The following is a 15,334-nucleotide window of genomic DNA, read 5'->3' on the forward strand; positions in this document are numbered from 1 at the left end:
AATAATATATAAACATAATTTATATGATAATATACATTTATCACATGATATTTGTATATAATTCATATCAATATACAAAATAAACAAGGAAGTGATTTTATGATATCACTCAAAAGAAAATCTGATAGGCCTTTGATAGCAATGTTTATTTTCCTCTTATACCATTTGCTGATTAACTATGCTCCAAGTACTTCGAGTGAAGCTTGAGTTCTGGAGTTGGTGAAGCTAGTGGGAAATCTTCCTTAAGAAAATTGCATAAAATACAGCACGTTTAATATGAGTTAACATTTTCTAGTTCATGGAGAACAATATTCACAGAGAAAAGCTCTGACAGAAGAGATACCTGCAGTCTGGTATCCCAGTCCCATTGGTAATTTTGGTGTAACCAGCAGGGCACTGGGTTTCGAGGTTTAAAGAGCAAGGTACACATTCCGTTTTCATTCGAATGAGCAGCTTTTGGTCACATTGCTTCTTCATCTGTAATAGGAGAAGACTAATTAAAAAGAAGGAAAAAGTTCTCTGAGTTGGTTTAACTCTGCCCCCAGTGGCATTGCTGAAAAATGACAAGTTTAACTCAGTTTTATTCTCACTCAGCCACAAGCTCTATCCTGCTCAGCAGGAGCTCCCTGCTCTGGAGCTGAACTAGGTAATAGACCACATATTAGGGCTTTGCAGTAGTCTCATCTGCACAATATATGTCCAACCACCGCAGGATAAACCCTTCTCAGTGTCATATTTCTCCTAAGAATGCTTTATCAACACATGCTAAGTTCAGCAGACTTAAAAACCAGGTTACCGACACAGTGTCAGCCTACAGAGCGTTAGTTCTGAAGTTGCCTCACAAGCCCAAAGCAGGATGGAGAAAGACAAGTGCCAGCAAGTGCCTTCTCCGTTCAACGGCAAAACTAAACATAAGGTGTGGAGGAAGTTGCTCGTGGCTCTGTGCACACAGAGTACAGCACAAACCTTTGTTCCTCTCAAAAGGCAGGTTTCATATTATCAGCATCACTGTACTGAATTAAAGGACTATGTCTGATGTTTTCAAATCGGTGTAAAAGAACGATGTCTAGCTTTGCATTTAAACCCTGTAGAAGTGATGGGCCTGACCCCATCAGAGCACACCGAGAAGAGCAGCCTCCTCTTTTTTTCACCTAGAGAAAGCCACAGAAGGAACCAAGCCATCTTGGGAAACCTGGCCCTAGTCCTCTAGCTCAAATGCCAAGGGCTTGTGCCCCTTGCAGTAGGGCTCCCAGTTTCAAGGATGCAAATCTGACAAACGAGTTGAGAAGGTAGCAAAAAGGAGAAAAGGCTTAGGGTATTGTCACAGCAGTGTCATTGTATTTTGTGGTTGTAGAATTCATAGATTTGCAAATATCTACACACCAAAAATTATGTCTGTTTCCTACTGCTGAAACAGTCGACCTATTTTACAGCAAAAAGTCTTTACTCAACTTCACCTAACGTTGGCTTCATCTTCTTTCTTCCTGGTGAGTATTTGTAGAAGTAAGTTCATAATTCACAAAGGGAGAGAAATGATCTAATGCAAAATATGATCTCTAAAAACTAACAACAAGTAATAAATAAAATCATCATTCTTGGAGAGGAAGTACTGTGAAGTGTTCCATTTTCTATTCCAAGATAACCATTTATCCACTGTTCTCTAAGTATGGACCCAGTTTAGGTGGTCTTAACTCACTCAAGCCATATTGACCACGACAAGGCTTCCTGTCTGGCACAGTAGAATTGATGTGAACTCTCTGAATGGGATTTCAATTAAGCAGTCGAGTAGTCAATTAAGGCAATGTCTGAATCATTGCCAGGCCAATGTGAGGAAACGCTTAATGTTTCTCTTGAAAAACTGTACCTGCCTGCCCTGTGTGCGTGTGCACATGCATTATGTGTATGTATGTAGGGGCCAATTCTAGCAGCATCATCCATTTGGAAATATTTTAATATCTTAATAGTTGTCTATGGACATTTTAAACAGCTGCCCAGATTATAAAGCCAAAGGCACAATTATACCTGAGGAGCATAATACAGGATAACGGAGCTTCATGCATAAAATTTAGTTTGAACAAGAAGATCTTTTAGAAAGCTTTTTTTGGTTTGGAAATTGTGGAGAAACAAACTGTGGTATGTTGCCTCTGTTGTAATTTCTCTGTGATGGCTTTACTTCAGTCTCCAGCCATTGCTCTTCTGTAGTTTGCACAACAGGCAGGAAGCTGTTCTGCTACCAAGTTTACTGCTCCCTTCCTATGAATACTTACAGTCTGAGATCAAAGTACATTTTCTTTGTGCACCTAAATAAATAGAATGGCATTTCTTAAATTCCCTCCTATAACTCTGGTTTCCCAGTTCTTGAGTCATTCCCCAGCTTTCCTCTGGAGCCTGCCCAGTTTGGCAATAGCCCTCCTGGATGGGGAGTGTCAGACCCGGCCTGTCTGGGCAATTCCTGTGCACATGAAGAGGACTCGTGCACTCCCTCTACAAGGTCATCTTTGTCCCCCACCTTGGCAAATTGACCATTAACCATTTGTGCGTCAGCGTCGCAGCAGGAGCTTCAGGTCATTTGCTATCCAGGGTCTATTCTAAGCCATCGCTTCCAAGGATGGAGCTCATTGCAGTGCCGTCATGTGTTGCTTGATGGATATCCTCCAGTATTTCTGTCCAGGGATTCCCAAACAACCCTCTACTGTCCAGGTAGCACTGGACCTTCTGGGCATACGTGGGGTGCTGCAGCCTCATTGCAGAAGCTCACAGTTGGCCCGAGCAAGTACACTGGCACCTTGGGCAGGATTTCTACGTGTGCCACAGCCTGTTCCAGTCCTGGATGAAGCCTTTACCCCAGCGGTTTCTCCCCTTGTTAGTTATTCTTCCTTCAGTGTTTGTGATAGCAGCACATTTCAGTACTGAAGATTGTGAGGATTTATCACAGACACTGATAAAGAGATTAAGTTGCATGAGCTCTGAGGGACTCTGCTTGATAGTCATCACCCAGTTTATACTTCCACATCTACTTAGTCTTCAAATTTTAGTCTTTACAAATATACTGTTGAAATCTGACATGCGCAACGTTCAGGTATGGTAGTCATATTTGCGTAGAGAAACCTCTTACTGTTGCGTGGATGCATTTCAGGTGTCTTTGAAATAAAGATGAGACCTTTTCCCAGATGCGGGTACAATGTGGATACAGCTGGATCAGACGCTTGGCAAAGCAGCGGTGAGCAGTGCCGGACCGAGCAGCCTCCCTGCCCCCTCGGCAGAGCCCGGCGCTGGTAAGGCACTGGACTGACCCGTCTCTTTGGGCTTCAGGTCTAAGGCGGCTCCCACAAACTCAAACCCGAGCATCTCTACACCTTGCTTCCCATCCAAAACCGTCTCACGAGGGGGCTTGAACAATTCAAGCCTTTCAAAACCCCGGTGCTCAGCACCAGTGCATCCACCGTAATGGCCCATCCTTAATGAGAGATGACTCACGCACCAGAGCAAGAACCAACACAGCATGAACACGCAGTCCGGGCACCTTAACACCTACAAGTATTTCCACTGAGCCAAATCAGTACTGTTAACGTTGAAGAATCATAAACACGGAGCATTTGCTCATTTTTCTGAGTATTTAACCAAGTATGCAACTGAAGCCCTGCTCCTCGCAGGTGCTCAGGGTAAGCCATTAAGAGTCTGCATAAGGTTCAGGAGTGGCTGAAATTATCTCACTGCAGAAGTTTTCACAAAAAGGCACGCCACAAAATTTCATTTTTTTTGGAACAAAAGAATTCAAAGAGGTTTTGAAAAGGTGAAATCTAAATAAAAATAGTTTCTACCCTTAAAAACTATTGTATACCCTTAAAAACTAGCTATAAAAACTATTTTTTTTTTTTAATTGTGGAGTTATTTCTCTTTTATCCCATTCCTCATTTTCCCTTTTTGCTGTTATGGGAAATGGAGGAAAGGTGATTTTTTACCCGCTCTTTTCTAGAGACAGAATAAGATAACACCTTTCCCAGTACTTGTTTGTACTTTTCAAAGTATTTTTCCATTTAGAACAAAACTGAGTGGCTTCTCTCTTTTTTCCTCTCTGTAATCTCTCACCATCCTTTTGTTTCCTCTTCCACAAATGTTTCTTTTCTCCAGAACACAATAATTTAAAGCCTCAGTTGTGAGACAGTTAAAATGAGTGAATGTCTCGCTGTTGCGATTTTCAACCCAATATTTTCTGTCTCTCTATGAGGGTGGTGAAAACAGATTTTGTGAAATTCCACAGATCCATAGGAATTGTACATGACAAATGCACCACTTCCCTAAAATTCTACAAATCTTTTACTTAAGTTTATAGCTTCTTACAATTACTTCCAATAGCTGAATTCCTTAGAATTTTTTCCCCACCTATCTCAAATAGCTTTTCCTCCTTGTGGTTAGTAGAGTGGGTAATTTTCACTATGGAAAAATTTCTGCTTTCATCTTCTGACTTATCAGATATTCCAATGATTTTCTTTTGTTACTTTTGATGAGTAAGTCAGCTACAGTCTTTTGCCACATTTGCAATTTTTTAGAGACTTTTCAGGGTACTCATGAAATATCATTTGAGCCAAATTCTCATGTGGAATAAACAGATGTATTTTTGTTATTTCAGAGGACTGATTTACACAGCTCTTGGTTTGTAAGTCAGTGTCATATGGCATCAGTGACTGTTAAAGTGGGTTTTTCTTCTATCAGATACAGTATCTGAAAAGCAGTCTCTCGATAACAGTGAAACAACCCCCGCCCCAGAGTGTAATACAGACACATAAGAATTCATTAGTTGAATAAAAAGCTGCTTCTTACCTCATCTGGGACTTGTGATGTCAAACACGGCTTCATTGCAGCCAAAAAAGCCAAAAAGAACAAAACAACTGGACTTTTTTCCATTGTAAAGAATTTGATATTTTTTTTTTCCTTCAGAGCCCTCCCGACAGAAGAACTAAAATTCTGACGTAAAGGGGCTGTTTGTTAGAGCTGCTATTTCTTCTGCATTCTTAGGCAAACACTTTAAGAGGACTCTTGTCTTTCTGAAGGAAAATGAGTGAAGGATACGGCATGTGAAGCTTGCCTGCAGGCAGGAAGAATTCCAAAAGGCAGGGTCTTTGCTGAAAGTTTTCACTGCAAAGCTGAATAAACCATTCCTAACTGAATGACAGGATATCCTGACGGGGCTCTGTTCATTTATCCCTTTCTCTGAAGCTGTTGTCAGTACAAAACCAAGGACACTGAACTGTGATGATAGAAGATGTTTTCTTCTTTTAGGTGGGCATGGGTAGGGGACTGGAGTAACTGCTGCTCTTGTTATCGTTACATTTGCTCAACTGATCTAAGGCAGAGCAAAGGATCTCTGGAAGTTGGCTTATCAGCCCTAATAATGTAAGGGTGGGTCCCCTGAATGTGGTCCTGGGAGAAGTGCTACCAACTTTATCTCAGGAGGCCAAAAGAACATCTTCCAACTTTGGTTAGCTGGATAAAAAAGGGGATTTTTTTTTTTCTTTTTACTATTTTTGTTAAATCATTTTGGCTTATTTCCAAGAGCTAAGCAGAGGAAAATTAACTCAGCTATGTTACTTGCATATCATTAGGAGGGATGAGTAGACAGACATTTTGATTTGCCAAAAGCGGGACTGCTTCTTTTTCTTCTCAGAGTTGTTTGGTTCTTTTCTAGTGCTGCTCTTTGCTGCTGCTCTGGTCAGTCTTGTAAGGGCAGCCTCTCTCATGTCTTAAATACCTAATAATTTGGCTGCTTCCAGTTTGCCAGCTTTGCTTTCTGCCCCTGACATTACCATATTTTAGTCGTTTGAAGGCACTCCATAAGGGTGCATTAATACAAAGTTGTGCTTTGAAGCTAGGTTAGGTTTTTGAAGAGTTCACAGCAGCTGTAAACATAGTACTTTCTCCCAAATTCCTATTTATAGTCATGGCTAGATGCTGTATTCACCTTTATACCACAAATGTAACATTTGATGCAGTTGTAGCCTATTATCTTGAACTCTGTATTGTTTTCCTAAAGAACTCAGTGGTGGTATACATACAATAAACAAATTCATCGACTTTTTTTATATGCTCTAACTGAATACTGCAAAATTGCTGGTAGGAGATGGCAGGGCAAGATGTTTCCTGCATGCTCATCAGATCCTGTTCCTTTCTGCTATATGACGAGGAAAGTAAATCATTTGTTGTTTATGCGGACAAGATAGCAGCCAGGGGTTGCGATGTACATGCTGACCATATGTATGGCCCCGAGAGGTGCCGTTTCCCTTTTCTGAGGTCAAGGCCTTTCACGTTACTTTGGTTTTGCATACAATGTACAATCTGGCCTGGTGGAAGGAATGGCTCAGTTTTTTTCTCCAAAAGAGCAGAATCCTGGAGGATCTTCTCTCCCACGCGATGATAGCCCATGGCCGCATCCTGTCCTCCACGGGATGTTTGGGAGTAAAACTTATTCTCCCCTTTTCTGCAGCTGTGCCCTGTTGGAGCGCGGGCAGGCTGGCTGGCTGGGCAGGGTCCCTGCTACCTGGGCAAAACCCGTGTGCCTGGTCCCCGCCTGTGTGACGGCAGGAGCCGACAGCTTCTGCAGCAGCTTGAAGGGCAGCTGGGTTTCTTGCCTGTTGCCACTTCAGGCAGCGCAGTGATGAAAGGAGCTGTAAATCAAGCACGTCCCTTTCCTGTCCTGTGGATCGAGATAAAAAGCAACACGCATCAGCTCTCTTGTTATCTGCTCTTACCTCCCGTATAGGCATTTGTGTGAAGTAAACCCTTTTTCCCTTTCCTTCCTCTCCCTTGGTGTCGGAGCGCGGCCTCCCCGCTAACCGCCATGATGACTGCTTTCCCTGCTCTGGAGGGACCGGCCACCCTTCCCTTGTGCTGGTGATGGGGATTTTCCTCATACACAGGGGTTAAATACAGACTGTGCCAGGCTCTGACCATACCTCTGCCTGGCCGGACCCTGCCCCGTTCTGGGCAGAGATACAGGCGAACACGTCACCTAGCACAGAGGACAGGGCTCCCTGGGGACTCGGGGGGCGGGAAGGTGGCACCCCGTCGCTCGAAGCAGCCTGTGCAGTGTGGCAGCATACTCGCCAGCCAGCCATGGACTGGGCATACTGCCTGGCTCGGGAGGAGGCTGCCTTGGTGGCCTGGCCAGTGTCGGAGGTCCTGGCCAGCCGCTGGCTCCAGCGCTGTTGTCTGCCCTGGTGTGCTGTTGGCATGGTCAGGAAGCCCTCTCTGCCAGGTTTTCCCCCTTTGCTTCTAGAAACATGATGGTGGTGGGCTCTGCATCCATCCTCCCCTTCCCCTGCTGGTGCCCGTGCCACAGAGTGCGGAGGGATCTGCACACCTTTGGGATCCCCGGTGGGGATTTGACCCTGCGCATCGCTGCATCTGTGCTGATTTTTGTCTTGGCCACCCTCCAGCTCCTGCCCTCGATGTGTTTGTATCCTGTCCTGGCTGTCCAGCCCATGTATTTCTGGGGCTGTTCTCCTCCAGGGTCATGGTGGCAACCTGTCACGTTCTCGTTATCTTGCTGCTTATACAGCTCAGCTGAGACCTTCGTGCTCTTGCATTTCCTACTCTTACTTTTTCCTGGCTTTAGCAGCATATTTTATTTTAGCTTTGTGCTGTGCCTCTTTCTGTGTCCAGCTGGAGAGGTGGAGAGGGACCTTGGTTCCTACAAGAAGATGAAAATTTTAGAAGCCTTAGATGACAAATATTGAAACACAAATGTGTCTGTTGAGTTGGTCCCCTGGGATTTTTTCTTTGTTTAAATAATGTTGATACAGGTGAGGGAAGTGAGAATAAGGAATGTGGGAGTGACAGTGACTGTGGGCATGGATACACCTGAAAGCTGGGATCAGTTTGACATGGAGGACCCCAGCCAAACCTCCATGGGGATATCCTGGTCGCTTGGATGCTGCTTGTCTCTGCTGCTAGTCACCCTTGTACCTCTGAAAACTTTCAGGTTGCAAGCAGCCGGGTGAAAAAGATTAGTAAGATTCATTGTATGTGCTGTAATACTGAAAATACCACGCGCTGTGGCGTACGCTTCTGAGTGTCACAGCCTTCCTCTGCTCTCCTATTGCATTCCTGGGCTGGATGCTCCTACTTTAAGTAGATGGTGAGCTGGTTGCCTTCTTACTTTCTTCATCCACCTACTGCCTCTCTCCAAGTTGCTCCTTCCATTTCTGTGCTGAAAATGTCAACCAACCAGAGAAAATGCGATGGTTCATTTATGTAGGTGTTTTTGAAAACAATGTTTTGTGCTGCAATTTCTTTCAGTGTTACACTGATCTAGTTGTTCTTTCTCAGAGCCAGGCATCTGCTGCGTGAGATCAGTTGAAAAGTGAATAAAAACCAGTGGAGATACAGACATGATGGTTGCAGTACTCACCTTCCTCTACACGGTTTTGATAACCACATAATTTCTTGCATTTAAAAAAAAAAATTAATTGCTTATTGACTACATGACTTGCATTGTATATCATTCCCCTGAACTTTCTGAACATGAAGCACTCTCAATCAGAGATGGCTGAACAGCATATGATGAGCTCCGGGACTCGCGCAAAGCTCAGCCATCTCAGAAACAATCATATGACAAAAGCACCATTTTAGAGGAAGAAATGAAAAATAAATATGCCCGTTTTGAAGCAGAACATTCATGAGCTCTGCATCATAAAAGCTGGTACTGCTTTTCTGGTGTGTCCCACCCTACTTTCAGCTCAGCTCCTCTCCCAGGGGAGCCGCCTTGTTAGGGAGGTCTTAGAGAGTGTCAAGGGTGAGGGCAGTCTTGAGCTAAATTTAATATTCTTACTTAGTAATTTGAAAGTAAGCAGCAGAAAATAAATGAAATCCTGTTTTTTACTGTATGTGGCTTCTGTTTTAGAGCCGGTCACAGCAGGAGAACTGTCCCAGGGGTGTCTGAATATGGTTTGAGGCTCCACATGTCTGAGGAAAGTCACTTTGCTCTTTGTTTGGAAACTGGCTAAAGCACCTTGCAGAGGGGTAAGAAAAGATAAAATGTGCTCAGAAGAAGAAAGCTTCCTAGGGGGAAGGAGGCTTTGGCTCTGCCAAGAGAAACGTCTGAATGCTAATTGTAGGTAGGAGGAAGGGGGGCACAAACCATCAAGTTGCCAAAGAAGAGGCTTGGGGAAAGGCGGGGGGGGATATTTGGGGAAATACTGCCTTTGATTAACACAGACTTAATTGGAATGTAACAAAGAGATTAAAAAAAAACGTTTGGCAAGTTAAATCTTTCCAGTGCCATACATCTGAGGAGGCCAACGGTGGCCTATGGAGAGTCTGAATGGGCAATGTGGAAAATTCTAGGGGTGTGTAATTTTATCTGCGGGGTTATGACAGCCATCATTTTGAAACACGGTGACTATCAGAACTAATTAATTCTCCAAGCCCATAGGATGCATTAAGATAGAGCTGCAGCTGGTATGCTGAGGAATGCCGCGCGCCCGGCAGAGGCCATCCCTTTTATCAATGTTAATGAGGGAGAAGGCACAGACAGCTGATCTAAACCCGAATGCGTTCATGATGCATACAGCTGATGGCAATGCAGACTGCCAGTCAAGGGGTGGTCTTAGCCATAGATTAGATTCTCATAGTGGCCTCTTCAGCTTGCTTTCTTTCCCCTCTTTTTTTTTTTTTCTTTTTTTTTTTTTTTTGTTCTCAAAAGAGTCTTTCAGCTGGTGAAATTGTAAACAAAAGGCATTCTAGCTGAGGCCGTGGCGGAGAGGGCTTTGCTAGGGAGACATGAGGAGAGTAGCGTGCGCGGCGCTAACTCGGACAACGTTATTTACTACAACTTTTAAGGGGGTGTTAGGTGGGGGAGCTGTAAGGCTGAGCTTATAATCAGCACCATGCTCTAAAGGGAACGACTGCAAGATCGGGGGCTACTGACAGGTATCTCTGCTGCTCTTTCATGCTATAATAACACGTTGCTTAAAAAAATGGAAGTCATGCTCAAGCCATAGGTAAGGCCCTATGCCCTGTAGGTCCGACTGGGTATAGGACTTATTTATAAGTTCCTGATTTGTGGGAAGCATCCCCCACGTTCAGCTGTGAGACATTCAGGCCGAGATGTACTGGGTGATGAAGCTACAGGGCTCTTGGGTGGCAATGCCATGGGGGTGAAGGGAAAGGATTTAGTAATTCGGACCTGGAAGTGCGGGTGGCAAAGAGGAATATTAAAGCCACGTTGGTGTCCATGTCTCTGCTCTGCACCTCCCGCATTGTAGCTCTTGATAGACCGTGCATAGACCCTGGTACCACATTGCTGCCAGCTAATGGCATGATAAACACAGAAGGTATTGCCCTGGTACAAAATCTTGACTTTTGTTTTGAACGCTGTGGTTCTTCCTGGCGATATAACACTCTTCAGAATCATTAAATCTCATATTTAATAGAGTATAAATATAACACACATTCCTTGCACAGATTTGGAATAAAATGAATCACAGTTATGAGCTGCTGGATAAATACACCAAAATAAACTTGTAGTTTGAATCAACATCTGCCTGTTTGTGTCATATCAGCATGTAAGAAGCTCCAGCTTTAAGATGCGATCGAAGGATATCAGAAACTAGGAACAAATAATGGGCTTACATAAGATAAGAAGGTGGCTCAAATTGATCTTGATGGCAATTCCCAAGCAAACCTATTTTGCAGTTTATAAACATCCCATCAGGAAGGAGACTGGGGTTCTTTGAATGTGTGTCTTGTGCTTCTGCAGTTCTGCTAAGGTTGCAGTGCGTAAGGCCAAAATACCAGGAAAACCCTGAGATTCCTGGATTCGGGATGGACAGAGGGAAGTAAAGCATGGATTTCTGGAGCTGTAAATGTTACATTGATTTCTCCAACCCCATGGTAGAGAAGCAGGATAGCCAGTGGCACACACGTTTCAGATCTTAGCGGTTGGCCATGGTAGGACCGGGGCCGTTCGGAAACCCCAGGCACCATAAGGTAAGGGAGCTTGTGAAGTCGGGGGAAGCAGCAGAGGCTGTGTTATTACTGTGGTGTTATTACCTGCTGACTTCCTTCCTTGCTCTAGACAATGCAGAGACTTTGCGGTAATTCTGACTTACATAGAGCTTGTATGCTTTCATAGTAATGCTTTTGTTTTGACTAGTCAGACTTAAACAAAGTTAGCTTAATATAGTTAATAATTTACTAGTAATAGAACTGAATTGCAGATAATGATGTGGCGCAATCAACCTTTGCTCAGTCGTCGTCCCCCCCCCTTCCTTTTAAATGCAGCCTTTATAACATTATCCAAATGTGCGTGTTTACGGCTATAGTGAATTGATTTCAGCCAATTATCTTGTCTAGGAAAAGCCATCTCAAAATTCGTTTGAGAAAGAAAATCACACAGAAGACAAGCTGGCGTGATTTCCACAAATGGAATAACACAATGTTATCTTTCATTGTCTTCCTCCGTATGATATAGGAACTTGCCGCGGTTTACATCAGGCTGAAGGGATGTGTTATGCGCTGCGCTAGACGGGTGTGAGGCAGTGTGGGTATGCAGCGTGGTAATCCCTAAGCCGCGACCCAAGGGCAAGAAGTTGCCCACAGGGACATCTGATAATGCTGAGAAGAACCCAGTGCGGTGCTGCCCGGTGGGTGTTAGCCGGCTGCAGGTCGGAAAATGTTGCAAACCGCTGCCCTAAGAAATAGAGCTGGACTTGGGATAAGGAAACCCAGTCTGTGGGGTTTTTTTTTGGCTCCGTCACTTGAAGATGCAGACAAACCGCTCTCCCTTCTGCCTGGGCTGCATCGTCTCTCCTTTTTGCCTTTCTATAGTCTTGTTTGCCTTTCACTACGGGTTGTGAGTCAGCGCCTCTAAAAGTGACACCCTGGGCGAGGACGCCTCCAGTGCAAGTTCGGGCTGAAGAATAAAAGGCAGTTTCTCCACCAGCACCCTTCATCCCTCTTCAGTTCAGTGCATGCATTTTTTTCTTATTTTATTTTATTTTATTTTATTTTATTTTATTTTATTTTATTTTATTTTATTTTATTTTATTTTTTATTTTTCCTGCTGCAGCCTGCTGGGGAGGGGAGAGACAAGGACGGGCTTTCTACCTGGCATGTCCAGGGTCCGGATTGACCTGTCCTGGGGCTGTTTTGCGGTGGGTTCGGAGTCGGGGGGGTGGGGGTGGGGGGACGGGCGGGTGACCCGGGAGGGAGCGTACGCTCCCTCCCGGGTCACCCGCCCGCCCCCCCCCGCCCCCCGACTCCGAGCCCCGGACCCTCCCCGTGGGACCACCGGAGGGCAGCAGAGTCCAAGTCACGGCTTCAACCCCCTCCCCAAACCCTCAGGCAGCAGCACCTGGAAGGGGGCTCCTTGGTCCTCACGATCCCTCAGGGAAAGCCTGCGTGGGTCACCTCACTGTAACCCACAGGAGATGCAACGGGTGGTGTGGGGGGGAGTGTGAATATGTTTACACGATTGAGGATTTTCCTAAAAATAGTCGGAGAACATGTGGGTATAAATAAACATATAAAAACTGAATTATAAAACAAATATATTTAAAAAAGAATTAAAATAAATATATAAAACGAAGATATAAAATGCGATTATGGCAATATTAAAATAACGTGTGTGGGATTTTTGTTACGGAGAAGTTTGGAAGCATTCATCTAGTTGCAGAGAGTACACAGGACATGAGGTAGAGGGGAGAGGATACGTCCAGATACCTGCACAAACATACACTGCATTTCAAAAACAGCATCTGGGGAACTATTCCCTTTGCCCTGACACCCTCTGAGTGTGTTGTATATATACTATGAAAAAAAAAAATCAAAGTGATTTCAAATACACAGGAGCATCTACTGAAGTTCCATCTAAAAGAACCTGCTTTGTACCTTGTATGTTGAAGACTAAATGTCATTAGAAAGTTTACTGTTTTCTTGTTGCGATTAAATAAACATACAGAGATCCTTTCTGATTGTACAAAAGGTGTGGTAAAATGGCTATACTTTGTGTTAAACTCACTGGATAGCCTAATAAGCATAAAAATGTAAAGTTGGTGTAAAGTTAGTGTAAAGGTAGTGAGATGAGGCTGAGCACACGCATGTAGAAAAATGTCTTCAAGGGCTCACGCGTGTAACAAGGCTCTGTACAGAAGTAGGAATGCACTTGTGAAGAACCATGCAAAGTCCTCATCTACAAAAGTAGGTAAGTTTTGGATGTGTAAAAAAAGATGTGTAAAAAAAAAAAAAAAAGAAGCTACAGTTTTGATGGAGAAGTCAAGTACTTAGAAGTATGATGTGTCCAAAATTAAACACTCTCCCCAAGAGGATTATTCAGTTTAGCATTTGGAGACAGTACCATGAAGTATTTGCCTAAAGAGAGAAAAACTAGGTTATATAAGGCTCATAAATTAGAAACTTTCCTGTTTTTAAGCTTTTGGAGATTAAAACATGTAGCTTACCAGAAAAAAAAAGAAAAAGACCAAACCCACCTGCTTTAATATATTTTTTTCTAAAATTCATTGCGGTTATAAGCAACAGAAACAAAGTCTGATGATGTGAAACTCTAAGTTAACTGAATGTTAACTCTTCAGCCCCACTAACACCACTTGTCTTTGCCGATGCATCTTTTCCTGGCCCTGCCAGATAGTTTTCCAAGACTCTCATCCAGCACTATATCTTTGTCTCTGTGACTGCAGAATGTATTTGAATATCATTTAGCATGAGCAACGTTCTAGCAGCATAAAGACAGACTCTTTTCCACATTCACACATTCCTCTTTAGCATCCTCTTCTTGTGCATCATCAATGACATCAGCCAGAGTCTGAAGGTCCCTTCAGTGCCAAGGAGCTATCCCATGTGAGTGTACGTACAAGATAAATGCTGACCGGCTGTGTGTAGTTATTTAGAGATAAGGAATAGCACTGTAGGACAGTGCAATTCAAACTTCAGCTTTTTCTTTCTTTTTTTTTTTTTTTTAAATTTTGACCTGCAGATGTGAAATGATGTAAAAACTTCAGGTATCGGTTGGAGAAAAGAACATTATCACAGAAGAACACTGTGGCATAACCTCATGAACCTCACATTGTTCAATAGCATTACTAGGCTAAGGTAAACTAAATGTTAGCTTCCAGTTTGGCCTCCTGGGGGGAAAGACCTCTGCTTCCTAGGAGAAGACCAAATAGATAATTAAAGATGTAGCCTGAATATTTTAATGGCAGAAATTCTCCTCAGCCTTCTTCTGACTGTGGTGCCCAGTTCTGATCATCCCATCCCATGAAGAATATAGAAGGATTTGAGAGGACCTGGAGAATGAAAATGGTAATGATTGGAAAAATAGGAAGTGATAGAAGTCTAAAAAGAGATAAAATGAATAGAGGTATTATGAAGTGTGTAGAGAGGCTAAATGGGAAATTCTTACATTTTCTTTTATTGTAATTCTACAGTAAGAGTGTTTGAAAGAATTCCCTTCAAAAAAAAAGACAAAAGAAAGTTATTTCTTTGTAAATAAGAGGTGAAAAAACTTTTAGTCTCTTCTGCTAGTGCAACTTCTTATTTTCTTGTTGCCTAATTGTAGGTAGGTAAGTCTTTGTATCTCTTACAATTTGAAAAAAAACAGAAAATTGAGAAAAAACAGAAAATTGAGAAAAACCAGGCAGAAAACTCTGTTTAACACACTTCCTATGCAGCATTTAGCTAGAATCCGTAAGATGCAAACTTTTCTTTCTTGTAGAAGAGATGTTGATTTTGAATAACTTTGTTTTGTTCAAAGTCAGAATGTAGGTATTCACAGGTTGAAGTTGAAGAAATTTTACTGCAGAAAAAAAAAAAAAAAGAAAGTGTTCACCTTTTTGTACCTTGCCTGCTGGGTAAAGCGTCTGCCTGGCGCACTGGACTCCTGAGAGATGTAGCAGCTTGTCTCAAACTCTGCTGAGGAGCAATTCAGGTGCCTAAACACAGGCATTTGTGCTGTTTTAAATGTCTTTGGATGTTCAGGACCAGTGAGTGCTGTGGCCTTCTGGAGTAGCTAGCTCCTGGCAGCCCGGTGGGATACCACGAGGCATCTGACACAGCCTTAGCCAACTAAAACACATCCTGTGGGCATAAGGACTCCAAGAAACTATAAACCTGAATGAACGAAGACCTGCAGTTTTTATGGGACTACAGAGATCTGGGCCCAGAATGACCACAGATATCTCCTTTCCAAGTCCCCATTAGGCCAAATTCTACAGAATCACAATTTTTAAGATGTAGATTTCCTTCTTACTCACTAGTTTGGCTTATGTGGACCCTCAAGTTGGGAAGCACAGGCTGCCTGGAGGTCCTGGAAGCTGCAGAA

General features: G+C 43.3%; 1 protein-coding gene and 1 long non-coding RNA gene across 2 annotated transcripts in view; one reads left to right on the forward strand and one right to left on the reverse strand.

Moving 5' to 3' along the window:
- STAB2 (stabilin 2) overlaps window positions 1-4,905 on the reverse strand; it is a gene marked incomplete at its 5' end in the record, with an annotated part of 87,730 nt that extends 82,825 nt beyond the window's left edge. Inside the window, 2 exons of the mRNA XM_082495796.1 lie at window positions 344-477; window positions 4,822-4,905. Of these exons, the coding sequence (XP_082351922.1) occupies window positions 344-477; window positions 4,822-4,905 (218 nt within the window). The remainder of the gene's footprint in view (window positions 1-343; window positions 478-4,821) is intronic.
- LOC309681840 overlaps window positions 1-15,334 on the forward strand; it is a 134,266-nt gene that overhangs the window by 43,365 nt on the left and 75,567 nt on the right. The window lies entirely within an intron of this gene.

The sequence above is a fragment of the Vanellus vanellus genome (assembly GCF_965231255.1).
Source record: "Vanellus vanellus genome assembly, chromosome: 1".
NCBI lineage: Eukaryota > Metazoa > Chordata > Aves > Charadriiformes > Charadriidae > Vanellus > Vanellus vanellus.